Raw genomic sequence first — 27,897 nt, forward strand, 5'->3', positions numbered from 1 at the left:
CACTGGCTAAGTGCTGTAGTTCTTTATGTGAGTTTTGAATATGAATCTTCCTGGTATCATTTTATTTTTACAGCCCTTTGACAGCAGCCTATGAAGAGTGACAGGAAAAGTGTGAAAAGAGGGATGTTATGTTGCAAAAGTCGTAAACTGCTTTATAAACTTTGGTGTCATCAATCTGTATTATATGCCTTTTAGGGGAATTACAGCAGCAGAATTGGAAATAAGCTCTTCTGTTTAGTCTGACAGCACATTCTTTTAAGCCTGCAAGGCTGAATATTTTTACCCAACACCAATTTTTTTTTAGCAATGAATGCAATAATTTCAGATTTTTGTGAGTGTTATTTTTCAGTGTTTTAATAATCAATGAGTTGCCATGCCAGTATAGTTGTTGAAACAAACTGAAAGGGAACCATTGTCAAACAGAAATATTCAAACTTACCAAGTGATGTCTTGTTCAACATAAAAAATAAACTAAATCTAAACAGCAGTAAAATGGCAAGTAAATCTGAAGAACTGGAAAAACAATTTTTTACCTATCTGGTTTCTAACTTAAATCTTCTTTTTACCAAGTTTGCCACTGTTTTTCATTTAAATCAGTAAGTTTAAAAATTTGAAAAAATCAATCAATTTATAATAATAATAATAACTTAAGTGCAGTATTACACAGATTTTACTTTGAAATGTATGATCTACACAAAATATTTTTGCTGTCAAAGAAAATCTCTTACCCATGGTCTTCATCAGCAGGACAATGGACCCCGCAAACCACAAAAAGAACTTCAGAGTTCCTGGGGGGAACTTGACAATGAGCACAAAGCATTTACCCAATCTCTAAGCTCTCTAGGTCCTAATTTTATTGAGGGTTTACAAGAAGCATTGGAATATGCCCCCACATCGAGAACTTACTCTGCAAACCTACAGACCAACAGTGACAGACACCTCAGACTACGACAGATAATTCCAGTGCTGACAGACCAGTGGATGTCAAGAAATTTCAGATTTCTTTTGTTTACATCACTGTAGTTTTGTAAGTGCTTTCACTAAAAAAAAAAACAACATGCTTGTTTTTACACAATGGTAAACTGCTGAGAAAACAACTTGGCCTCAAACTGACAAAATGTTGTGTGTTGGAGTATTGACCCCTCGCTACCGCTGCCTCCTAAGAAGCACTTTTGCTTGTTAAAAAATAAAACATTACGTAATGTCTTCTGATCTGACGTGGAAATGATCATATCTATTTCAGGGATTAAAAGAAAAAAAGTCATATGTTGGTTTAGTTTTCAGAAATACCATAACTATGTCTGTGCTGAGGATGTAATCACACTACCTAATGTATTAGACTCTATGAACTGTATGAACTGTATTACATGTTGGTATTTTTTCTTCACTTGTTAAATAGAATGTTTAGCATTTAGACCATATACCAAGATAACTCCATCATTAAAACAAAAATATGGAAACAGAGACTTTAAGTAGTAGTTTCTTCAGTGTGTCAGGATTACTGCAGGTGGACTGAGGACATTAGGGTAAGATGAATCTTAGTATCAGTATGTTAATAAGAGCATCAGTCAGTCAGCATGTGTTTCAGTGCGTGTGTGTGTGTGTGTGTGTGTGTGGGGGGGGGGGGTTGTAAAAGAGATACAGTGAGAGATAAATAACAGAAACAGTGTCACATCTCCGGCCTTTTCTAAGAATATTTTCCTCATTATTTCAGTAAAGGTCCTCTTGTTGTTATGTTGCTTCATTGTATCTGAAGCTGACTGCAGGCTGAATTACACCACCCACTGCCTACAACAGCAAAAATTACATTCTGCTACTTTTTTTTTTGTTTTATCATCACATTGAGGGCAAAGCAGTAATGCCTTTCATCATTTTTTTTTTTTATTATTGGTAGAAAATCTCTTTTGTTCACAAGACTGTTCCAGCAGATTTACTCATTTTATAATATTTTGTGTTGTTGCTCCATTGTGCAAGAGTGAGATAAAATAATAGACAAATTTAGTTTTCTCTGACATAAACAAATTGTGTTTTTCTGAAACTAAGTGGACAATATTTCATTTTAATCATTCTTTTTCTTTATTCAAGGTTTGTGGTGATTTCTGATTTAAAATAAATTTGATAAGAGGTTGATTTTCAAGCTATTTTTATTTAGATTAGTAGGAAATAAAAATGTGTGTTCTATTTTACTGTTGTGTTGAAACAATGTATGCTTAAAGACTGTTGCTGAAGTTTGGCAGTTTTCTAAATTTGTTCAAGTTAAATAGAACTGAACCATTTCTTTAAAAAAAATGCCTTAGAGACTCACTTCAACAAAGCCAGAAAATTGTGAAATGGGCAAAAAAGCCCATTTAAAGCATGAATATGACTGATTTATATTTGTAGGGAACCCATTCATATCATATTACTGCCCCCACAGGTTTCTATAGTAGGTTTTATTCTCACTTCAGCTGCTGCTCTTCCTTTTCTGATGAGCAAATCACTGAAACAAGGTAAATCTGGTCTCATCACGCCACATGACCTTTTTTATCACTTTGGAATCCAATCCTGTTTTTTTCCTGGAAAAGGTTTTTTTTTTATTAGCCGAATTAATAAATGGTTTTCGTAAGGTTCTGATGGCTGTTTAGCCCCACTACCTTTGAGCTTTCTCCCATATAAAGATGCTCCAACTTTCACTTTTAAATATTATGAGGGAATTTTTGTTGTTGTTGGTTGTTTTAATAAATTTAGCTAAATGGTTAAGTGATTTTCAGTCTATCCAAAATCCTGTGATTTGCCAGAATGATTCTAGGTTTTTGCAATGCATTGAACACTTAACCAAATAACAGTTCTTTCAATAACCTTGTCACTTATTTTGCTTTTAACACAGACAAATAACTAAAATGCTTAAGTTTTAACCACAATTGGAAAAAAAACATATTCAATAAATTGACCTTTTATGAACTTTAAAATAAAAACGTGGTTTTGTTGTCTTTCTTTAAATGGCGCTTGGCAACAAAACAGCAATGGTGTTTTCAAACACTTAAACTGAAATTACTTTCGTCTTGACTAAAAACTATTTTCAGTGTTTTGTCTAAAGCTAAACTAAACAAGACAGAATCTGTAGGGATTTTATTTTTTATGTTGAGTTGTAGATTATGTTGACACACAAATGAAAGCACCAGAGTGAAATTGTAATGCGGAACATATATTGATTTGCTTCAGTTTTCTTGTTTAATTGTTGGTGGAAGACAAAATCTGTTCTGAAAGTAAAATTTTGTTAAACTGGATAGCCCTTCAATAATCTCTTAAACAATTATGGTAATCTATATTGCTCTCATTAAAAGTGTGTGATAGGGCTTTTGTCTGACATTGGACTCTCAGACTTCATTTGTAGTTTTTGTTTATAATGTTTGAAATCTGTGAGTTTGGTGAACTTTTTCCTCTGCTTTTTTAAACCAGCGTATGTGACAGCTTGATGCTAAAACTCATCACTTGTCAGGGGACATTTAGATCTTGGGGAAAGTGTCATATAGCTCCAAGGTGACTACATATTTGGGTGTGTGTTTCAGTTCAATATTTATGACTCATTCTTCATATGTACAGTTTGTATTCATGAGAACTTTCCTTTTTTTACTCTTCTTGTTTTCCTGTCCTCCTGTTTTTGCTTCTCTACCATTATCACTCCTGAATCTCCTGCAGCTCTCCATCTCCTACTTCCTTCGCCTTGGATTCTCTTCCCCTGTTTTCCCATGTGTATACTTCCCTGTTTCCTTTCATCTCATCTTCCTTCCTACCACTTTATTTTGCATGCTTCTCAGTATCTACTTCTTGTTTTTTTTTTTTTTTTTGTTTTGTTTTGTTTTTTAGCCAATGGCTGTCTGCAGTAACTGACAGAATGCAAACAAGAGTTTTGCTTGGTTGGCTCTAACACACACACATATAAACAAATGCACATCATATCACTTAGCAAGATAATTATACAAGTCACATTAGAAATGTGCTCATACAAACTTCCTCATGCACACTATAGCTTCAATGCAAAATTTAATACGCAGCATGTCACTGCTGTGGCAACAATTCTCTCACACCTTGATGTACAGCATAAATACACCATTTTCCCCATCCGACTGAATGCTGCTGTGTGCACACTGAGCTGATGGATTGGCTGAAGGCATACACACACAACCAACACACCCCCACACAAATAACCACAAACTATTAAGGACTTATACATAAGTCACACACATTAAACTCTTCTGCTGACAAGTACACACAAATACAAATGAGTACACTTTCCCTCTGAGCTAACAATGTGCGACTGCAAACTGTTGCGCTGATGGATGTACCTCATCACTTGATATCATTCAGGACTTAACAACCAAGATATGCTTTCATAAGCACTCACACATACAATTTTACAAATAAAAAACACACCTTTCTTCTTAGAGTTTCTCATTTTGTTTTTTTCATGGCATAATTGTTGAAGCCAACCTTAGATTCCATAAAATATAATCAGACATGGTTTAAATCCAGTTTGCAATCCAATTCAGTATATTCAGATTCAGTGCAATATTAATTATGCATTTTGTTTATTTAATTTTTTTGAAGGAAATCATTGCCTATCTTAAGAGGTATATTATTTCCATATACTCTTCATTGAACTGTTCCTTTTTGCAGGAAGAAAAAGTTAAACCAGACTTAGAATGGGTGGTAATCTACCTCAACCAGCAGGAAGGTTATAGGAGGGAAAAACATCACAAACAAATATAACAGCATCAAGGCAGAAATGCCTGCTATAAGAAAGAAAATGGAAGAAATCGGTAAAAACTAAAATAATAAACATATAGGGAGGATGAATACAATAAAAGATATAGGATTAAGAAAAGGTTTTCAGTACGTCATTGAACATCCACAACAGCATAAATGAAAAGCAGCATAACTAAAGGGATGGGTCGGGGTCCCTTAAACAAGTCTTAGTTACAGGCTTTGTCAAAAAAGAAAGTTTTAGGTCTTAAAAAATACAGGTCATCTGCTTTTCAAACCCAGACTAGGAGATGATTGCACAGCAGATGAACACAGTCTCTGAACACCTTGCCTTGAAACTCAAGGAACCTCAAAAAATCATGCAGCAAATGAAGGGTAAACAATTAACACTCATATAACATTTAGTAGTTTGTACCAAGCATTTGATTTGTAGCCTATTTGTACACATATAGTCATACAGCACTTCCGGTTATATATTTGCACAATATTTATGGTTTTCATTTTTACTCATACACTGAGAAGTACAGTATATCAGGGGCAATGTGATGAACAGTGGCTTGCTCAAGGACACTTCTGCTCACTGCAGTGATGGGAATCAATTCCCTAAACAGCCAATTAGAAGACAACAAGACTGCCACTGAGCCACAGCCACCCAAAGTCTGAGATCAAAAGCACTTTGTTGGAATAATATGGAGCTATAGAGAATAATATCGAACTATAGAGAATGGAACTTCATTATCATCCAAAGTCTTAGTTCAATAATTAAGATCACTCAGATCAGCTTTTTCCACATCATTTTTGGAACAGCCTGATAACAAAAACTGCAGTTCCCCAGTCTTAAAGTGGCAAATGTATGGGCTATATTTTTTGTTTCACTAATCTGTTTATTGTTTTGTTTTAAGATACCAGTTTATAGCCCACTTTCTGTCAGATAAATATACCCATATATATATATATATAAAAGCATGGCCATTATATAACCATGACATGCAAATATTTGCTTTTAGTGCATCCAGAAAACCTCTTTTCCTCCAGATGCATGTGAGGTGTGTCAAGCATCCCTTAAGATGGCTTTCTAAGATTTGTTTCTGAACCACAGGTTGGGAGATGGAAGGGAGAGCAGAAGTGGGGGCACAAACTAGAAAAATGAAAAAAATCAAGTGCTGCAGCAGCCGGATGATCGCTCATCTATTTGATTCATTTTGAATAAGGCATAGTGGGCAGGAAACCATCTAAAACATGTGGGCTTGGTTCTCCCCAGGCCCAAGAGTGGAAAACATAATGCATTTTTAAAGAAAAGTATTTATTACATAAATACTTTCAATTTAAAAAAAAACTAAATAAATAAAAACAGTAAAGTGAAACATATTGTCTATAAAATATTTTGAACTTTATTTTCTGTTTAAACAATGTATGTATCAAACTATACACAAACTTTTTCTATTTTTACCCACCCCTGGATGCACAAAATGTTGTCACTTTAAGAGTCTTCTTATCTGTTCATAACACAAGATAACGGGAAGCCTTTGCACAGACAAATGATGCATCCTAATAGAAACATGAACAGACACACACAATCATAATCCAACTTGTCTGTCAGCAGCTCGTCATATTTTCCACCCTGCTTGGCATTCAGGTCGTATCTGTTCCAGGCAGACAAGTGACCACATATTTGGCATGGGATTTAGGACTTCTCAAAAGTCTCTTGTCAGTCACATACATATTTTAAATATTATCCACTTGTATTGCATGTGTAGATCACACGGGACAGGCACTTACACTGCGTGTTTTTGATTCTGAATATCTGCTGAGAAATATGAACATGTGTTTGTAAAAAATGGATCAATGATGACTCAAATTAAAACAGATGCATTTTTATTGTGCCAATATCAGCAGCAGAGTAGGACATGTTTTGTCCATGTGAGGCAACTGATTGGCAGATGAGGGAGTTCAGTGGTACTAACTAGTTCGCTTCCACACTATGTGTCTTTATTCTCTTCTTTTAAAGCTTGCAAGACCATTGTGAGACTCTTTAGAGTAATGCAGCTGCCTCTTTAGTGAGTCTCTTACTGATGGATTACAAATTTACTGTCATGAACTGTGAGTGCTACCGGTAGTCCTTGTTTGGCTCTTTGTGACATCTTATGCAAGCTGAAGGGCTGCTCCAAACGCAAACTTTAAAACACGAACAAAAATCTGGTTCGTATATTCACCAAGTTCACCATAGTCACTTAGGAGAATAAAATCAACCCTCCTCAACATGGTTTAATTAAAGCTGATCAACCGAATTAACCACTCGCAGAGACAGCTGAGAGTTTTGCTATACGTTTTTACCAGAAAGGTTTACCATCAGAATATACACAGTGGAGCATTTATTATATGGTATTATATTTTTTAAATTACCTAAGTGCATAATTTGTCAATTTTAGATATGTCTAAGAATAAATGTTGAAGGTTCCAACCAACTAACAACCAACTTTCTTTTTTTCTGGCAACACCAGTTAAGCTTTTTTTCCTGTATTGGGACTAGAAAGCATGACTTGAGGCCACAAAAGCAATTTACAAAGTAGTAACATTTCCATATTTGGCCTTTGCTGTATCAAATGGGTGACAGACTTGATTGGATATGACATAGCAGTGGCTTTAAGCAGATGTCTTTGCAGCTCCTGGCAATAAATGGATGAAGTTACAGCTTTTCTATTATTATACATGGCACCACATTTGCTCAAAAGAAATCTGAAGACATCATAAAGTGAAGAGTGATGCCAATTTTTTTTTTTAAACAATTCCCAATGAGTCAGAAAATTCTGCATTGAAGAATTTAGGAAGAATAGGTATGATGAAATTTAAGAAACATTATTAAAGTTTGTATTTTAGTTTTAGTTTGTCTCACATCAGTGAAAGTTTTTAATTATATTGTGCTATTCTTCTCATGTATGACTAAGGTTTGCTATTTTCCAATGTTTAGGTTGGGCAGTGTCTGACTAGTATTAAAAATTATAGCATGTAGCATGAATAATAGCCACGTATGGGTAACATAAAAACAGATGCTCCGGTCCTAGTTTAAACTTTACTGTGATTGTTATCATCAGCAATAAATGTTGATATTTTTACCTAACAATTAGATTGTTGTGTGCATACAGTACAACATGTTGGAATATGTCACAAAAGAGAACTACTCTGTATAATATAGAAGATAAAGCAAAGTTTGTCTTGCCTCATCTGTGTCAGGGAGAGCTGTGGAGAGTTTCAAAAATTCCTAGGGTTGCATAAAGCATTGATCAATTTTGGAGACAGAATATTATTGGTAACCACAAGCTCTACTGGTTTGTGATCTTGTTTTTAATTTTTTATTTACTATTTTAATTTTTCATGTATTATTTAATATTCCCTACACTTCTTCTACCCACAGGCATCTTCTTCTGAGCTTACCTTGCTGAAAATCTAATTATTTTCTACAGGTGTTGGAAATAGAGTGAATTAATGCCAACAGATTGAAGACTTGGCATCACCCTTTCTAATCATCCCTCACTAATGTCTGCACCCTTGGCCAAAACTGAAATATGCTACAAATAATGTGAGATTGAAAACAAATCAGTGTCCAGTTGTTCAGTGTTAAAAAGGTGGAAACTGATCAAAAAAGAAAAAAAAATACTTACAGGTTTCTTATAGGTTTTATATGAGACTTAAATGCAAAGCTTTGTGAAACTTAATATAGCCATTAAAGTGATAGCCCAGATATTTTGAAGGTTATGAACAATTAATATCTAACATACTGCTGAAATCTCTTTGAACAACCACTTTTTGAAGAAATTGAGTTTAATATCAAATGCATGGATGAGATAATGGCTAGTCCAAGTAGAACCAAGACCACAGTGGATTACTACTGTCTTATACCAGCTCAAACCTCCAAAATTCTATGGCAATTCATGCAAATGTTTTTTACAAACATTTACACCACTGTCAGTTTCATATTACAGAGTTATTTTGGCAGAAATATAATATTCTTGCTGGAAGAGCCACAGGGAGCTTTAGAAGTGTTATAGCTAGTTGTTGCAGCTGCTGTCTGGACTTGCAAATATTCATAAACCTCTATTTGAATAACCGTGTAATGAGTAATTGACAGCATTGTGAAAGTTTAAAATAAAGTGCTCACATTAAAAGCTATTAAGATGTCAGAAAGCTGCTTTAGAACAGTCACCCTTTGGACTAATGTTAAATCGTCAGATTGGTCAGAAGTAAAATTCATTTTCCAAACTAAAGCCAATCAAAGGGCCGTCTCAAAAAGTAGGATATTACTTGACCAGAGTCTTTCAGAAGCCAACTTCAAAACATGAATGACCACATTATAACCAACAAAACATTTAAATTAGCTAGCATGTTGGGTGAATGTGCCCTGAATGACAGTTGCCTTGCTCTTAAAAGAAAGTCTTATCAGAGACCATTATTAAATCTATATATTTCTAATAAATTGATGTGAATGCATTTGATACAATGCTGCAAACAAATGAAGAGGCTAAAATTTCACCAACATATCTATGACAGCTGATTTTTAACTTGCATTTGCTGAAGAAATCCTTATGTGGCCCACTGCACACAATTTTCAGAAACACAAATGCATTATAGATTAAATGTTATCCTCATGTTTAGAGGGCAAATAAATGACTGCAGCCATTCTCAATATCAGTAAATCAATATTAACACTCTCACTTGTCACCTTTTAAATAGTTCCTGTTGAGACTATTTAGCTAATGCATGCAAGTGTGGGCTGAACTGCTTGTTAGACTGTGTGTGTGTCTGTGTGTGTGTGTGGTGGTGGGGGTGGGGGGTATGTCTGTTCCTGTCACAATATGTACCCTTGAAACTCAAGTCTGATATCAGACATTGCTGCACCACTTAGACTTTGCTTCTAATTTCAGTAAAATAAATACTCATCTGCCGGAGACTGCAGTTACTTTCCACAGCAGCGACAATCTGAATGAAAGCAAACAATAAATGAGTCAGTCAATATTTAATACTCATGTGAACCATGTAGAAATTTTGGGGAATGTTTGGTTAACAAGCTGTTCTCTTTTCATTGTGATATCATTCAGTCTACAATGGTACCTCTTATAACAGTCAAATGTTGAATCACCATTTTTCCTGATTATTTATAGTTTTGTTTTCCCTTTCTTTTTTATTACAAAACCTACTGAAAGGAGGCAGAAACATTTAATTCAATGGGATGAAAAGTGATTTTTTTTTCTTTTTGTACTAAGATTTTGTTTTGTTTCTCCTTTAAGGACAGTGCTGCACATTTTTATCAGAGTTTTTGTCATTAGTTCCAGCAATTTTGCCAAAAATCCCAGTATTTGGAAATTTGAGACATGCCACAGTGTCTCAATATTTTTGTGTATTTAGAGAACAGTGGGTTCATCATTGATTGTTTTTGTTTTTTTTTATATAAAAAACAAGTCATTAATTTAAAGTTTTTAATCATGAAAAACAAATTAATGCAGGTGCGAGTCTTAGATTCCGTCCCACCTCCTTCATGACAACATTGTGGTTCTGCTCTGATCCTTTTGTTTTTCCAGCATCTCTGTAATGCTTTTTCAAGTCTTCTGTGATCCAACAAATTTTGTGGGCAAACTTTATTCTCCATGTAAGACAATTTTTGAAACATATTGCAAATCTTTCTCAACCACAAGTAGCTTTTCAGGAGGTCAATGACACTGATTTTTCTAGCTTAAACTGATAATAATTACTCATAAAATTTAATTTAAAAAGTTAAAATGTTGCATAGGTTTTATGTCAGTTTGACTTTTATTAAAATAAGATCCAATGTCATTAGTAATTAAATAAGGAATACAGTTATTTTTTTTCTTTCATCTTCAAAAATTTTGCTGTTAAAGATAAGAAAAAAAAGTATGTGTGGCCTTAACATTTTTAAGATATAAGAGTTGAATGTTATTTCCAAAAAGTCAAATGTTTTTGAGCTACCTTTCCAGCTATATTTGGATATCCTTTTCCAAAGCACCAGACCTTTGAGAATTAGTTCTCTTCTCACCCCAGAGACCTTACATTTTAGATTTATTTAGAACGTGTGAGTTGACAGCAGTGAAGCAAGCAGACAAACACCAGTCTGAAGAGGCTTCAGACCTTTGCTGTTATTTGTCACTCCGGCTGTCTCCCACACTACAGAAGTGAGGAGGGACACAGCTGTTGATGAAAGCAAGGTGATGTTAACTGCAGTTGTCAACTTGTTCCTTTGTGACTTTGTGTGCAATTTGTGTGGGTGAGTGGTTTGTGGGGAGAGAGCAAAGCAGCAGGAAACTCTTTGCTGTCATTTGTCAGTCAGAAGGACTCTGGGAAGGTGTCGGCTTGTACACGAGAGACAAGTTAGTTATTCATTTGGGTGCAAGCAAAGGCTTTCTGATCCTGAACAGCTGTGGTCAACCCGGCCAAGTACATAAGAGGTTAATGTTTGTCCTGCTAGGAGAGATGACGCGTCAATTTTTTTTTTTTTTTTTTGTGGAATCAGCAAGTGTTCATTTAAGAAGATCAATGAAAAATAATTACAATTTGAATATTCTGTACAAAATGATGTACTGCATCTTATCAAATGTGCACAACAGACCAAAAATTATTTGGTTTTAGTTTAGTCACATTTCTAGCAAAAAAAACAAAAAAACAAATGAATAAATAACAAGAAAAGGCATGTGTTAAACTGGAAACAAGTGCTTTTGAATTTCATGGACATGTGTGCTTAGACACACGGACACTTTTCAATGCCCTCTGACATCCCCCCCACACACACACACACACACACACACACCACCTCCTGCTACAACCTCGATAAGCTGTAAATGTTTGTTGACCTATTTTTTAATATTTGTTGCCTTTTTATGGTTCTGATGCAAAGAGTGCTTGATCTTCTAAAATGCACTCTTCTGAATATTTGACTTCTTTTTGTTTGAACTTCTCTGAAATTTCAACCTTCAATAGATATGCTTTATGCAACCAGGCACTTCCTTTAGTTTCTATCAATGATCGGTGCTTTTGGGATTTCCTAACCACTACATTCTTTCAGTCATTTTCCTAGCTATGTTTTTTTTCTTTAACAAGGACAGTACCTCTTCTTTTTTACTTTGTTTCTCTCTGAAATTTGCTAGGGATGACATAAAAGGTTGTGTGAAAAATTACTACTGTCTCAAATGTTTGAGGGCCTGCAAAGTACTTTACTGGCCTATCCATCACCACTGGGACACACTGGTCCATTGTGTTTCTACATCTACACAAATGGGCACGTGTGGACACCTAAAAGTCACGGTGATAAACATGTCTGTGCTTTGTATTTGAGTGGTGAGGCTGTTCTGTGTGTGTAACCTTGCATATGGCACTTTTTCACCTAATGGGACAGTTTGCCAGTTAACCTCGCCATGATGAGGGAATCCATCATTATCTGTGCATCTACAACATTGAAGAGGACGTCCGCAAACTCACCAACTCTGTTGACCTTCCACTCACCAAACTCACACACATACACAGGTGCATCCCTTTATGAAGCTGGTGTGAAGATTTGTCTCATTTGAATACTGCCATCAGGCGACTTTGCTGTGCTAAAATTAAACCTGGCTTACTAAAAATATTGATATAATGATAATGAACTCTTGTAAAGTGTCAAAAAAGCAGCTATGAATGGGACATTATCAGATCAGTAAACGAGGAAAACTAAACAGATTAATATTGTTATTTAGGTGGAACAAGTTGAAAAAATATTTGCAGTGAAAACAAATTTAAAAAAATAAAACTCTTGGTTTAACATCAAGATAAAAATAATCCTGTTTAAAAGAGGCTGGAGAACGGCGTTATTTTGATGAGGAAAGTTCTATTTCTGTCACATTTGAGGAAGTAATAAATGTAATGTATGGATATTTAGGTTGTGCAATACCTTCTGCTATTTGAGAAGGCAGTAGTTGACAGTAATGAGTTGTATTTAGGAGAATTAAAACAACAATGTTTAAGGTTATATGCTGTTAATGTTCTCTGTCATCCAGAGCATGGTAACCCTACAAGGTTCAAATGAAAACTGAACTTCCTTAATATTTTTTTTTGCTTCTCGTCTAATGAGTTTTCTCAGTTCAACATGCAGAGTTTCAAGCTTTAAACTGAACTGAATTGTTGGGTTTTTGCAAGGAAAAACTCACAAGCAAATCCCTCTTCCACCTATTCTTCCTCAGAGTTGTTAGATCCTTTGCTGGCCTGGTTAACATGTGAGAGATTTTGGTCACAAGTATGAAGAAGTGAATTGGTGTGAAACTGTCTGTGAATTAGATTCAAAACTGCATTGTATGTACTGGAAAACTGGAGCTTCAGACCTCATCCTCTGTTTAATATTGGTCATTTTTGCTCAAGAAATATGTATTTTTTACACCTCTCTCAAACTATCTTATCTGTCCTAAATATGCCATCTCTGTTAAACAAACAAACAAAAAAATCAACATTAAACCAAGGAGGGGGTCTAGGTTTCAACTTTCCATTGCAAACAACACAGATAGATAGCTTCACACCAGTCCACATCCTCATGCATGTGAACCAGGCTAACAAAGACCCTAATAACTCTCCATAGGGAGGGAAGGGAGTGTGATTTTCATGTGCGTAAAGCTTGAAAAAACAGAACATCTCACTACTGTTTGAAAGCTTGAAACTCTGCACTTTTCAGCTTGATCTGAGAAATCTCAAATGAGAAACAAAATATTTTCCAAAATAAAAAAAAAGTTGGTGCCTTTGTTTAAATCTGTAGGTTTGACTTCTAAGGCTGTGCTGTAAAAACCAGAGGGCACATGATAAGATGAAGGCAAGTGTGCAGAAGGTTGTGTATGTGGGCATGTGTGTGCGTTTAGTTTTACAAGCTTGATGTTATGAAAAGCTTGTTTGAAAATATTTAAATGTAATATATGATAAAGAGGGCCTGGGGAGGGGAAACATTTGTGAAGTAATTACAAGTAAGATTTGCATAAAAGGCACCTTTTGATTCAAAAGACTTTTAAAAATGCAAAATAACCAGTGTCTTGGGAGTGATCCCAGAGGTACACTCATTCTAGACTGTTACTGTCAGCTTTTTGCTAAATAAACTTTGCCTGATGATTTATTTTGTGATGTACTGCTTTAACGGCACTTGTAATTCATTTTTCCTTGTAAAAACAATTTATTCTGAAGAAAATTCAATAAAAAATGTTTCCCTATTGCTTTCAAAGAGAGATTTCATCTTGGTAAATTTGCATTAGAACATAAAATTAAAAGTTTTTCTACAGCTCAAAAAATATGGCATGATAAAATGGCTCCTGGAAATGGACACACGTGTTAATTCCACTGTATTTGGCAAGCAGCTTATTAGTAATGAATGTGTAAAGACAATCTAAGTTAATCTGATTAAAGAAGAATGTAAACAAGTAGTAGTGAACAAGTCAAACGAGGGTATGTTGTGTTTCAATATGTACCAGAATCTCTTTCTCAATCAGAGCAAACTTTATTTTGCAACATTTGGACTGAATGACAGCTGATGGGGTAAAGGTGATTTTGATGCTCAAAAAAACAACAAAAAAAAGCAGAAGACCAAACTGTCAAATAAAAAATAGAACTGAAAATTTCAAATTTGATGACAATAATAAAAGCACAGTCTAGAGCCAAATAATAACTTTTTTTTTTTAAACTATATGGGCCTTTTAAATTGTTCCTAATGCATAAGTGTGTGGATTTACAAACAAAGCAGAAAAATGCATGATGTTCTCTGGAAAATAGCCCCACCAAGGTTTTAAAATAGGCAGAAAAGTTATGACAAGATACCATATAGAATGAATGTGTCCAAAATTGCGAGCTCACCACAACATTACTATTTGCTGCAATATGTGCTGGAAGAGTATTTTTAGATCCTACATCTGCTGACACAAGAACAACTTGGATACAAATGGAGATACACTCTCATTAATTCAATGTGAAAAATGTATTATTATAAAATGTCAAGAAGCACAAAAGGAAAATAAAAAACACTATCAAGGAATCAAAACATATAGATATATACATATAAATAAAAATCCTGGAGCCCCTGTAGATGGACAAAAGCTTTTACATCACATGCAGCAAACATTGCAATTTTTTCTGATAAATTTTGCAACGCTCCATTTTCATCACCTTTTTCAAAAGGGTGATTTTTTTCTGTATTTTGTCTCTAAAAGAAAACAAATGACATCTGCAGATTGATGATAAACTTCACTTTTATGCTGCTATATCTGATGTCTTTCTGAGATTGAACTGGCAGAACTAAAGTTTGAAACTTTTTTAACATTTAGCTAGGACAAATTGGAAAAGTTTATAAACATCTCTGTCAAAAATTCTAAACTATACCTCTACTCATATTAAAGAGCAACTTTAATTTGAGAAGAGCATGCTATTAAGTTCATTTAAACATCTGTTCTCAATCCAAAACTGAAATCACATTGATGAAGAGTTGAATTGATGGAGAAATAAATCCCTAAAAAACACATTTAGAGGGGGAGTGAATTAAAATAAAGACAAATAAATTAAGGCTACATTTTCTTTTTCTTGTTTGTTAATGAATTCCTGTCGTCTTCTTGGCTTTGGGATTATGGTTAATGTACCGTTCATGCCAATAATGCGCACTAGATTGAAAATGAAACAAAACAATGAGCACTGTGCAAGAGACGGAGAAAGAGGAAGTGCCGTCCTGTTCAAGCAGAATGAGATTTGGCCTGTGGAGCAGCAAGGTGGAATAAAACCACCTGATTAATTCTAACATCATTGCCTTCGTGTTTTTAGATTGAAAGACAAAAGGTGTGAGTGATGAAAAAAAAAACTTAGAGAGGCATTGCAAACTGTGGAGTGAGTATAGTGTTGTTAAAAAACTGAGCCTCAGGTATTCGTGGACTTCTCCCCAGTTTGTCTATTTACTGCATCACAGTGTTTTTATAAATGTGTGTACGTGCATGTTACAGTGAGTGGGTTAATTTGTGATTCCCTTGCTAGGCCTGATGTGTAATTGCTTATTGAATAAGCTCTTTGCTCCACTGCGTAGTCAGAGTAATGGCTGTAGATGTAACAACACCAAAAAAGCCTCCATCGATCTGACACTCTTTTTGCTTTTCAACTGTGAGTGTATGTGTGGAATACTGTGGGGAGATACATATTTATGGGGCTCTGTTTGTTTTGATGTAAAATACACATATTAGACTATCAGGTTTGCCACTCTGATTGGGTCTGCTAAAGCCCTGATTCCAATTTTGTTATGCAATTTTTCACAATTCATTATCTCATAAATATTTTATTTGACATTGGCTTTGTTTGGATTTTATGGATTTTATAAATCTAAGTTGTAGCTGAAGAGAATAATCTGTATTGGAAGTGAGAGGTCATGGCTTTAATTTTACCAGATGATCTTCTGGCACCAATGCAGCCGTTAAGCACATCCAATCCCGAGACCACCATCCTCTGCCGGAAAAAAATAAAATAAATCAAAAGAACTTTTACCTTCAGGTGGAGAGGGTGAAGTGCAGTAAGTGTACCTGGGGTTTATTAATGAGAAAATGGACCATGAAGCTGCCTGTTGGGTGAAAATTTAGCAATGATACAGATACTATATTGTACATTAGGGGTTAAAATGAGGATTATTCTTCAAGTAAAGCTACAACTTTCCCTGTTTAAGCCACAATTCTGACAAATATAACTGACGTTTGGATAGTAACAGAATGAAAACTCTTGTAAATACAAACTAAACTGAAAAAAGTTTACTTTCCATGGTGTCTAGAGTTATTCTCCAACACCGAGTTCAAACTTTAGGACTCCAAGACCATGAAGACCATGAAATTGACCAGCTAGTTATGGTGGTTTGGACTCTTCATGAGGAGGCATGCTGGGAGCCTGGATTTAGAAAATGAAAATTGGTACAGCCAACTTGGCAGATGCCTCAAGGCAAACCCAGGATTCACTGAATAGATACAATCTCACTGTTGGCAGCACAAGCAAACCTTAATTCTGACAGCCATAGTCACAACACAGCAACAATAGAGGTCTTTAGTTTTATGTGCTCTGTGGTAAATCATGAGGAACTGTTTTTCAAGCTACAAATGACACTAAAAGACTATTCTGGGTGTTTTGAAGTGATGTGAAGGGGCCCTGACCTTTCATTTTTATGTGTAACAGTGAAATTTAGAACGAACTGGTAAGTACAAGGAATTACACAGGTCGCAGAAATAAGTAAAATTTATTAGATATCAACCAAAGTTCCATGCTGCAGATGATACAAAATGATAAATTTGGAAATGTGTGATAATTGCTAGACATAAAAAAATAATCTTAGGGACTAATCAGTGCCTTTTAAAGTTGCACCAGTATTTATACATAAGTAACAACTAATGCAAGTAACCAGACCTATTTATTGGGGTGTTTTTCAGTGGTTCTTACTTTATTTGATTTTACATCACCTTTGTAATATTAAGATCAAGACTTTCTAGGGGTTTTAAATGCATCTGCTCAAAGAATCTTTGCTAGACCTGTTCGAAATACAAAATGTCAATGAATGCTATCAGCCACTTCCCTTTTGTTAACATTTTGAATGATCAATTCTTTCCCACGACCTCTTTTGCTTTCACATTGTGAAAGCAAAAGAGGTCGCCCTTACCCCTTACCTCTTATTTATCTTTACAATGCTCTGTTGGTTTGTTGTATGTAACAACTATTTAAAATTTAAGTTCAACTTTCATGGACAGTTTTTTTGATATTTGCAATTATAGAAAGAAACCTGGGAACAAAGGAAACATGGCTAATTTGTTTTAAATGAGCATCTGAATGCATGGTGTAAATTCCGTATACTGTGATTTTACTGGTGACAAAATGAAGCATGCCCAATTTTTTGGAAACTTGAAGCCTGAAAACCTTTGCCCTATAGGAAACAGTATTAGTTTAATCACGCGTCCTTGTATTCAGGAGTGTTTTTTTAACTAAAAGGAAAAAAAAAATTCATTGGTAAGAAAGATTTCATAATTACATAATGCTTAAAATATTCTTTCTAAGCCATAAGGCTGTCTTTCATTTTCCCATTTCATATTTAGTCCATTCTTTTGTTAGATTTGTGGCATAAAACTGTTATACCATTCTACCTATTATACCTTTTTTGTGCTTTAAAGCTAGCCAACTCATTTAGCTTAATTACTGTGGCTCATTTCTTACTGGCTGATAACAGAAATATGTCTGTTTTAATCAGTTATGCTACATGATGCTTATTATACAGTCTCCAGGAACCTCACTGAACTTGAATAAAAGCTCACTATCAGAACAGCTGTTACACTTCCATGCTCCCTCCTCTGTCACTTCCCGAAGCACCGATGTGACACGGTACAATAGCTGCTTCTTTTTCTGTAAAAACCCCGGCTATCATAATGCCTTGCATGGCTGTTTTAAAGGAATTTAATCTTACTGTGTAAGTCTGATCCAAAAAATCTCTTGTGCATTCACTTGTGTGGAATCTGTTAAATGCTGTAGTGGTGATCACAAACTGGAACAAAGCCAATATTTATCGCACAGAGCCAACCAGTTGATCACAGATGTTGCTATGATATAAAGTTCATAAACTGAATAAATGGTATGCTTTCTCAACTTTATACTACTCAGAACTAATAGAAAATTTCTCTATACTGTATATTTCTCAAGTCAAATAATATTTGTTGGACAGATTCTAAATATACAAGGCTGTAACTGTGTTTCTCTTCATTCTAATTTATTAGGTTTAATTGGCTTTAATTTGTAGGTCTCACACAAAGTTTCAGAGTATTTTATCATCTTGGATTGCCTCACTTTAGCTCCGTCACACTGAGCAAAGCTGTGATGACATGTGTTTCACTACAGCCTCACAGCAGGGAATAGCTATGCCTCACTGCTGCAGTATTCCTGAGTCATTCAAAGAGTATTGATGTTAATGAATGTTAATGTTTGTCAGATATCTGGATTCATTCATCATCAGTCAAGTTTACCAACTGAGACTTTTTTGGTTAAAGTTGTTCCTTTCTTTTATGTCAAAAACATTTTTTCAATTTTGTTTTGAAGTAAACAAAGAATGGTGTTATTTTTGAAGATTAAAAAGCATGTTTAAACAGTTTTGCAGCTGCCCTCCCCTTCATCACAAAACTACCAACTAATAAAGCAGCTATTTTGATTATTTTATGCTTCCTAATGTTTTGTTGCAGTACTGCTGGCATTCTATAAATCGTTTTCTGCTATATTCAGTTTGGGTAATAATCTATAGAAAGGAAGACCCACAGCAGATGGAGCAGTCAGGGTGACAAATAGAAATGTTTTATTTTCCAGGAAAGAAGCTAACAAAAGAGAGTTTGCCAAGACAGGATCTCCCCAAAAAATAAAGCACAGGCACAGTGGGATGATATATGGAAACAAAACCTGACATGAGGGAAACCACAAAGCTACCTACGATGACAAAAACAGAGATTTGGCAAGAAATAGCTGGAATTCTGAGATGAACGCTGAAGGAGTAAACAAAAATCAAAGAACAGGTGTGATGATTAGCCATTTGAGACCAGGTGCGAGTGCAGAACAGGACACAAAACCCAGATGTAAAAATGAAAACGGAAAGAAAAAAGGAAACAAACTAAAGAAATGTAAAGCATTAAAAAAATTTAATTAATATAAAACCACAAGAAAACACAAAAATCTAAAAAGTTTGTTCTGAAGAACGCTGTACGATTAAATTCTGTTTGTTTTATTGATGATGACAAAATCCATAGAAGTTCTTTGATTTCCTTCATAATTTTAAAAGTATTTTTAAAGGAAGGCTAACTGCATTAGATTAACTCTTATTATGTTGGCCTATTATTAAAATGTTTTTAACTCTTAGCTGGCCTTCAGTACTCTTAGTTAGCCTTCTGGTACCTTTAGTTTAGTTTTAACTTTATATTGTTGTTTGTGTTTTCATGATTAGATTTATATTATCTTAGCTCATATATTTTTTATTTAGTGTCTCAAGTTTTAGATATGTTTAGTTTCATGATTTAATTTGGATTATCCTAGCTCATATTTTTGATATTGTTGTGTGTGTTTTATGACTGTATTTTTGTGTTCACATGTTGTAAAGCACTTTGAACCGTCTTGTTGCTGAAAAGTGTTATATAAATAAATTTGACTTGACTTGACTTGCATTCTGCTACTGTATATCTCGGCTGCTGCACATGTTTCTTTTGTCTTATGTGTTACTATGTAGACCATAACTGAAGTATCTGGGTGCTTGGAAACACTTGTTGCACCCATGTTAGTTTGACTAACCCTGTGGTGACCTTTGGGTCAAATAGACCCAAAATTACAAGGGCTTTTCTTTTTCTCTTCAGGTACTAGGGCTTCAGGGGGGCTAATAGAAATCTCAAGTAAATGTAGACAAGCAGAGAAAATAAACCAGAATAGACACAGAATAGTGACATATACATTTTTCCTCCCTCTCATCTTGTCATTGTTGTCTGCCTTTGCTTTTCAGGATGGCATGGGGAACCTGCGAGTCACCAAGGAAGGAGTCAGACTGGAGGGAGTGTCTGAGTTCTTACTGCCTTTATACGTCAAAGAGATCCAGTCACGAAGGGTGAGAATACAGGTTTTTTTATATATATGTTGAAATGTGTTTCAGCCTTTATTTATCTGTTTTTACCATTTCAGATGCATGGTTTATCTTGAGCTTCTGTGCCTGTGATTTGGCAATTTGATGAGTTTGTGCAACACTTTGGTATAACCTAACTCATAAATTGTCTAATTGTCTACCTTTATATTTTGTGCGTGTGAGTTATATATCATAAAACATTTCTAGTGTTAAACTCCCCAAAATACAACTGTATTTGTGTCAATTAAATTAAAGATTAGAATAAGTGAGAGTTGAGTGTCACAGCAAGAGTTTAATAGCAAGATGGATAAACACCTCCTCTGGCTAATTAAATCATCTTTAAAGTGCATTAATGGGAAAAACAAAAACAAACAAAAAAAACTTTAAACACTTCTAGATGTTCTTTTTTCCGAATATTACTAAGGTTTTCTGCATTTGTTCTACCTTTGAACCAGTTATTGTTTATCACTTTAGTATGTGGTTCTACCACTCACTGTTTTGTAATATATTAAGCTGTAACACTGTTTGCACAGATATGATAGTTTGGACAAATGATTTATCTTTTGTTAAAGTTGCTCAAAAGCAGTACCATTAAACACTGCATTTATAGTATGCTGTAGTGTTGTTGATAGGATAGAATAACACATAGCAAGAATAAATGGCATAAAGTAAAAGGTGCTAAAGAAGTAGTGATGGTTGCCTATGTATATGTCTGTGTTTTGACAAACACGGATATGAATAGACCTGCAAGGAACAAATTCTCTTTTCAGTTCTCTTAAAAGCATATCTTTTTATATTTTTCTCTCATAGATGGTAGAGATGAGTTGTAAAGTCTGTCATGATGAAAAGGTTTCCAACTAAATTTGCACCAGTGTTATTGTGAGTCCATGGCATGAGAACATTAAAAGCCATCAAGATTACATTTACAAAATAGAAATATTGTAGAAGCAGGTCATCTTGACTTTTCAAGTGTAGGATTAATCAGTCCTTTATTTTTCAGTTTTGCATAGTTAGTTATTCTCTACTGGTTTTTTAAGCTTTTGACCCAATATTTTCAAGTTTCAAGTTCTAAAGTTCTGTAATCATTGTAATAAATCAGATTAAAATGGTCGAAAACCAAGTTTTAAAAAGTGTTTCTGAAGGCTTACAAATTTATCAAGTTTTTACCAAATGGAATGTTTTTAAGGAGAACCATTTTTTTAATTACTCAGATTTAATTCTGCACATTTTATATCTATACCTATTGTTTAAAAAAATAATAATAAAAATGCACAAGATCATTGAAGTGTTGATTTAAAATTTTAAATGATGTTTTATGCCCATTGTTTTCCAAACCTGTTTAAATTCCAACCAGTTTGTTAGCTGAGAGTCTGCAGTTTGGACTCAAACTATCACCCAAAGGAATAACTGGACATTCAAGCCAAACGATTAAAGATGGATTCCTTTATTGTAGTTTATTGCTTCTGAGATGACAGTGAAATAATACATCATCCCAGAGGAAAACTGTACTGTTGATTACAAGATTAGGAGATGATTTAATCACCTGAAATTAGTGGGTGCACCCTTATTTAAAAGCTGTGTATCTGCACGTCTTTTGTGTAAACAGGGTATAATAGATGCATACTCATCATGCTCATATTATGAGCTAATAGAATTAAACCTACAAGCAGTGTCTTAATTTTGCTGGCTAGCCACCAACTGCACAGAGACATCCAACCAAAGTGCAAGTGAAGGGTGGAGGGCACAAATAAAGATGCCAACGAAGAAGCCAAACTGGTATGTTAGTGTGTACTTGATGACAAAAGCACATCTAATTGATACAAAAAAATGTTCTTCTTTTATTTAAAACAAGAATGCTGGTATTTAAAATGTGCAAAAGAACAGAAGTGAGAATCCACCACATCTCTAGAATGCCCTAGTCATATAAAATTACATACTTATACAGATGCACCTTTTGCATAATCGAGGCCATCCCCCAAGCACATCACTGTTGAAAAGGTAAATAGAACATTGTGGCTCCCAATGAGTGCTATATAGGGAATGCTGCTTCTAAGCCCCATACTAACAACAACAGCAGCTCAGTGAGAAATTAGATTGGCTAGGTGGGTTGCGAGAGATGAGGTATTAGGAAGAGAAAAATAATTGCAAGGATAAAGGGGACAGGTGATAAAAGAGTAGGAAAAGATGGAGAGGGGGGAATTAAAGGGATGAGAGAGAGACAAACAGACAACCAAAAAGATTGAAACTAAATCATTGCATCAAACAGCTAACTGAAATAAAAAAGCCTCAAAAAGACTAGTGGCAGTGTTTTGTTATGTCAATATTTTGCTTATTTAAAGTAAGTTCTAATTCTTTTTGGCAAATTGTGTGTGAGTGTGCACTTAAAAGTTATAATAACAGCAAACAAACCTAGAGATCCTGCCATTCGAAGCAGAAAATAATGCATTATTAGCCAGACCATAATCCATAAAATTACCAGACAGTTCTGATGTTTGGAACAGCCTTTGAACATTTCTGTTTTTACTTTAAATAATACCTGCTAAGAAGCCACAATAGCTTCCAGCATCTGCTTGACAGATACAATACACAGCCAGTAAGATGATTTCTGACAGTAAATGTAGACTATGGGATATATATATATATATATATATATATATATATATATATATATATATATATATCATTGTGATTGATTCTAATGTTTTTCTTGGAATATCTATATCAATACATTGCAAGGCAATCCAGATTACTTGGAAAATATTACAGAGAAATCCTCAATTTACTGTATGTACTTTTAGGAGAAGGCAATTTGCTGATGCTTGCAGACAGTTATGACTTTTTAAAATGGTTGTGATTATAAATCTTGACGTTTTTTCCAGACACTTTTATGTATAAATGTTTTAATTTTTCCTCTTCTTGTCCTCTGACTTCCACCCCCAGATAGGTCTTTCTTTAGTGACACACATAATTGCATGCATCCGCGTACACACATAAACACTGACTGTTGCCACTAAGCCTTATAATTGTCCCCACAGGGACCCAATGACAACCTTTCACCACCACAGGAGGCCAAAAGACAACTTCAATTATTCTGCTCTCTTGCTGTCTCTCTGTCATTTTGATTTGACTTTTCTTTTGATGTAACTTTTTTTTTCTCTCGCTCTCTCTTTCATTAAACCTCTTCTCCTTCTTCCTGTAGCCCATTTATGACATTTCTTTCTCACGTTTGCCTTCTTGCTGTCTTGGCCGTGTAGAGGTAGTGGCTTCCTGATAACAGGCCAAGTTATCTGTAGCAAAACTGCCCAGATAAGAGCTTTACTTTATGATGAGGCACATAAATAAATAAAATGTATGCACAGTAAAAAAAAATATAGCAACTGTAGATGTAAGTATAAAAAGCACAAATAAGGCATAAAAAAGGCATAATTTAAGGGTTGGAGCCAGCTAATTAAAAGAAATTCTTAAGAATTTTGCTCATTCATCTTGTGCTCTACACCATCAAAAATACTGAAAATAGAAGGACTGGATAAAGAAGGCAGATGCCATAATATTATCTTTGCTATTTGTCAGTTTCAGATTTATTAGTCCCTCACTCTTCCTCATTTTTTCTCAGTACTTCTCAGGAGACCTGAGCTAGCTGAAATGTCTACAGCTCTGTAGCTGTAATTGAATAGCAGAGTTCTAACGGTACATTAGGCTGTTCTCATCTTTGCAAACCTTATTGATTTTGACTTTACCAGACTGTAAACAATCCAGGTTGATTGCAACTGAGCAGATGAAGGCTGTTTTTCACAGGTTATTATTCAAGGACTATTGCTGAGTAACAATTATGCTCTGGTAAATGTAAAGTGGTGCCACTGAAGTTTACCCTACCTCATATTTTTTAGCACTGTATAACAGACTTTAACTTTGGTTGAGGAATAAATAAGCCACTCTAAACCAATAGGACAAAAAAAAATGTAATCTGAGGGGTATTTACAAAACAAATTAGTTACAAATAAACCCATAACAACTTCTAAGCAGTTGAAATCTTTGTTTTACATGTCTACATTTTCAGCATTTAAAGACCATTGAACAACAATTGTGTGCATGAACATTTGGAAATAATGTTCTGTAGACAGATGAAACTAAAACACATCTTTGGGTTTAAATGAGAGGCATATAATTAGGCAACCAATAACTGAATTCCAGCTAAACACTATACCTCATATATGAGAAAAGATGGCAGTAGTATCACTATTTTGGCCTATTTTGCTGCCTCTGATGGAGCAAATGAGGTTGGTTCTCAGTCACTCATAAATGATAAATTCTGATATTTAACCACAAATGCTAAAGTCAGTTGTTTGAACATTTGTGTAAGAAGAGTGTATTACATTAAAGGGAATCATCCAGCAAAACATTTACTCTGAGCACATAACTTAGTTGTGTGAAAAAGGTCTATCAACATTCCAGTGTTGATATGCCTCCTTTTCAAGAAAATATCAAAATGCCTACAAAACAATCTGCAGGACTTATTTGTAAGCTTTGGTTAGTTATTCCTGCAGCAATGTCATTACAAAAATGTGCTTACTTCCACAGAAATGAAATAAGGAAGAATTTACCATGAAATGATAACTAAATGACCATGTTCTATAATATTTTGTCTCTTTATTTATTACCCTGTATCTATTTCAGATACAGGGTAATACATTCTTTTTAGCATAAATGTCTGATGATGCTTTACTGTAGTTCTTAATAATCACATTCATAGAAAATTGTTGAAGAACAATCAGCATTCAAGCTCCACTGTAATTCATGCTGAGTGGTGTAATCTGACTAGTTTAGTTTCACTAATGTTGCTCAGGCTGAGCCCTTATTGTATTGGTTTTAGTTTTTTTAAAAAGAAATAAATGTGGTCATAGTGGTTTTAGCTTTATGTCAACCAACTTACATAGGGTTGGCTGGTTTCATTGTGGAATATGATATTTTTTAAGTGATCTTTTTCATTTGTTTATCCATAAAGGACAGAGTAGTATGACTTCTGTTCAGTATTCATACCATTTGTGTCATGCTGCCATGTCAAGGCAATAATTCTTCCAAAAGATCTTAGAATTTAGAAACATTTTCCATTAAACATTCAACAGCTAAAGAAATCTGTGACTAATGTGTCAAGCTCATTGGATTTAAATTACCAAGTGTATAATCGTAAGGGTGAATGATCCAGATGCTATTATATTTGTTTTAGTCAGTTTATCAGTGCGAGTGGTAAACCATCATACTGTATACTGGCATGGTTTGACAAGATATCCCGACTGTGGAATATCTCAAGCCATTGGTCTTAGTGTTCATTTAGCTTGAATGTGACAAAACTTTCAGAATTCAAGAGTTTTATATTTGACTTTTTTTTAGCATAAACTTTGCAGGCACTGTCTCTTTTAGTATTTCATTATATTCATATTCTACTGCTCAAAAAGGGTAATGTGCCAGTCTACCATCAAGAAAGCTCCATGCACTATGTCTCCAAGTCCAACAAATCTAAAGTGTATTTGATTTAAACAGCAGGCTGCCTTTAGCAAGTGATACACTCCACGAGAGGATTTCTCAGCCATCAGGCTGTGACAATTGTTAGGTGATAAAAATTCTGTGCAGACCCGTGCAGAGGGCTTGTCAGATTAAATAAGAAGTCAATGCAGCCACTGAAGGTAAATTGAAAATGAAATTTAGGAAGAAGAAAAGTTTAACTGTGAAAGGTTTTCAGAAGTTACTGTCGAGCAGTAAAAATGTGAATCATTTGTTAATAGTCATCCCCTGGTTTACTTTTGTCGCTTTTCTATTTTTTTTTCATGTCATAAAAAATAAAGCCACATTTTTGTTTTTGATTAAGTTCATCTTGTTAACTCTTTGAGTGGTATTAATTGTAATTTAAATTGTTTCATTTAACACAATGGATTTTGGAACATCAAATATTTGTGTAAATTTCATGTCACAGGCATTTTGTGTCTGAAAAGGATTTTATGTCTTTGCATGTTTTTGACATTGCTGCATATTTAAAGGTAAATTTCTAAATTCTTGTGGGTCTGGTGGACAAGAGTCTGGCTTATACATGTATGCAAGTAGTGGTCATGACCCATGTAAAAATAGTCTTTATTAACATTTAACAGCATTTTTCAGAATGTCAAGAGAATGAAACTCACATTGGCCCTGGAGAAGCGATAGGAAACAAGACAAAATGAATAAGAATATTAATTCTTTGTTCTTAAAGATCATCCCATCCCTCTCTCAAGCTGCTGTCTCAGAGGTCACATCATCTAAAAGCCACAACAAATCCCCTCATCATACAACTTGACTAGGGAAAAAGGGCACATAATGCCACATAATGTTAAATCAAAGACTTTTTGTAAGACTGTCATTAAAAGAGATATCGATTGACTCAAACTCCATCAGTATACTCTTCATAATTCCTTGTGTCAAACAGGGCTTCTGCCTATGACAGGCAACTAAAACCTTTCAAGGCAAAATATGCAAGATTGGGTTTAACCATGCAACATTGTCCTCAACAAAAAAAAATATTCAGCCTCATAATCTTTAGCTCATATTTCTGCCTTAACTTTGCATCATGCTGTATTTGCCATACCTCAAAAGAGTAAAAAAGACAGTAAAGCAACAGCAGCTCTGCCATTACAAAACTAAAATTTGNAAAAAAAAAAAAAAAAAAAAAAAAAACAGAAGCCATTTTTTCTAACATCAGTCTCTCAAACTATCAACAAAACTAAGAAGAAAATATCTTCTTCAGTGATTGTCAGGATCTGGGTGTTTTGTTTCATTTTTTGTTTTTGTGGATCTTGTGTTATAGTTTGTTTTTATGTTTTTGTGTAGTTTTGCTCCCTGTACCCTCTGTGTTCCTTGTGCTATCATTCACTCTCCCTCAGTTCATGTCCTCAGTGATTTTCCTTGTCAGCCTGCCACTCTCATCTACACCTGTCTCTAGTTTGTAATCACTCACCTGTACCTACTTCCTTGTCAGCCCAGCCTTTATATTCAGTCTCTGGTCATCTTCTCATCAGTGAAGCATTGCTGAGGTTACATGCAGTCCAGTTGTCCTTGTGGCTCTCTGTGATTACCTTAAGTTCCTGAATTTTGTAAGTTTACTGCCACGTCAGACTTTGTTTTTGTTTATTAAAAGCATTTAATTTCTTTGAGCTCCTTGTGTTGCCTGGATTCTTGATCCAATCAACCACCCAACCTGATAGTGATGGCTAATGTTTAGAGAATAAAGTTTGGTTGTTTAACTTTACAGACAGATGTTGCTTAATTTCAGTCAAGTTCAGGTGATAAAATTTTACCTAAAGGAGTCATTAGTACCAAATGTTTGTGACAGAACTGAGGCCTGAGTTTTAAAGAAATAAAAAACATAAACTTTGAGTCAAGTCATTTGCTTGTTTCTGGTAATGCATTTTTTTATTGGGACCTAGGAAAATTGTGTCAACTTGTGAAAAAGCAAGTCATATCCTGTAACAGTATTAAATTGA

The 27,897-nt window shown here is 34.7% G+C and overlaps 1 protein-coding gene across 1 annotated transcript in view; it reads left to right on the forward strand.

The window, feature by feature from the left end:
* LOC108241435 (zeta-sarcoglycan) overlaps positions 1–27,897 on the forward strand; it is a 271,208-nt gene that overhangs the window by 166,612 nt on the left and 76,699 nt on the right. Inside the window, exon 3 of the mRNA XM_017425577.3 lies at positions 20,273–20,374. Coding sequence (XP_017281066.1) covers positions 20,273–20,374 — 102 coding nt within the window. The remainder of the gene's footprint in view (positions 1–20,272; positions 20,375–27,897) is intronic.

This window comes from Kryptolebias marmoratus, linkage group LG3 (assembly GCF_001649575.2).
Source record: "Kryptolebias marmoratus isolate JLee-2015 linkage group LG3, ASM164957v2, whole genome shotgun sequence".
NCBI lineage: Eukaryota > Metazoa > Chordata > Actinopteri > Cyprinodontiformes > Rivulidae > Kryptolebias > Kryptolebias marmoratus.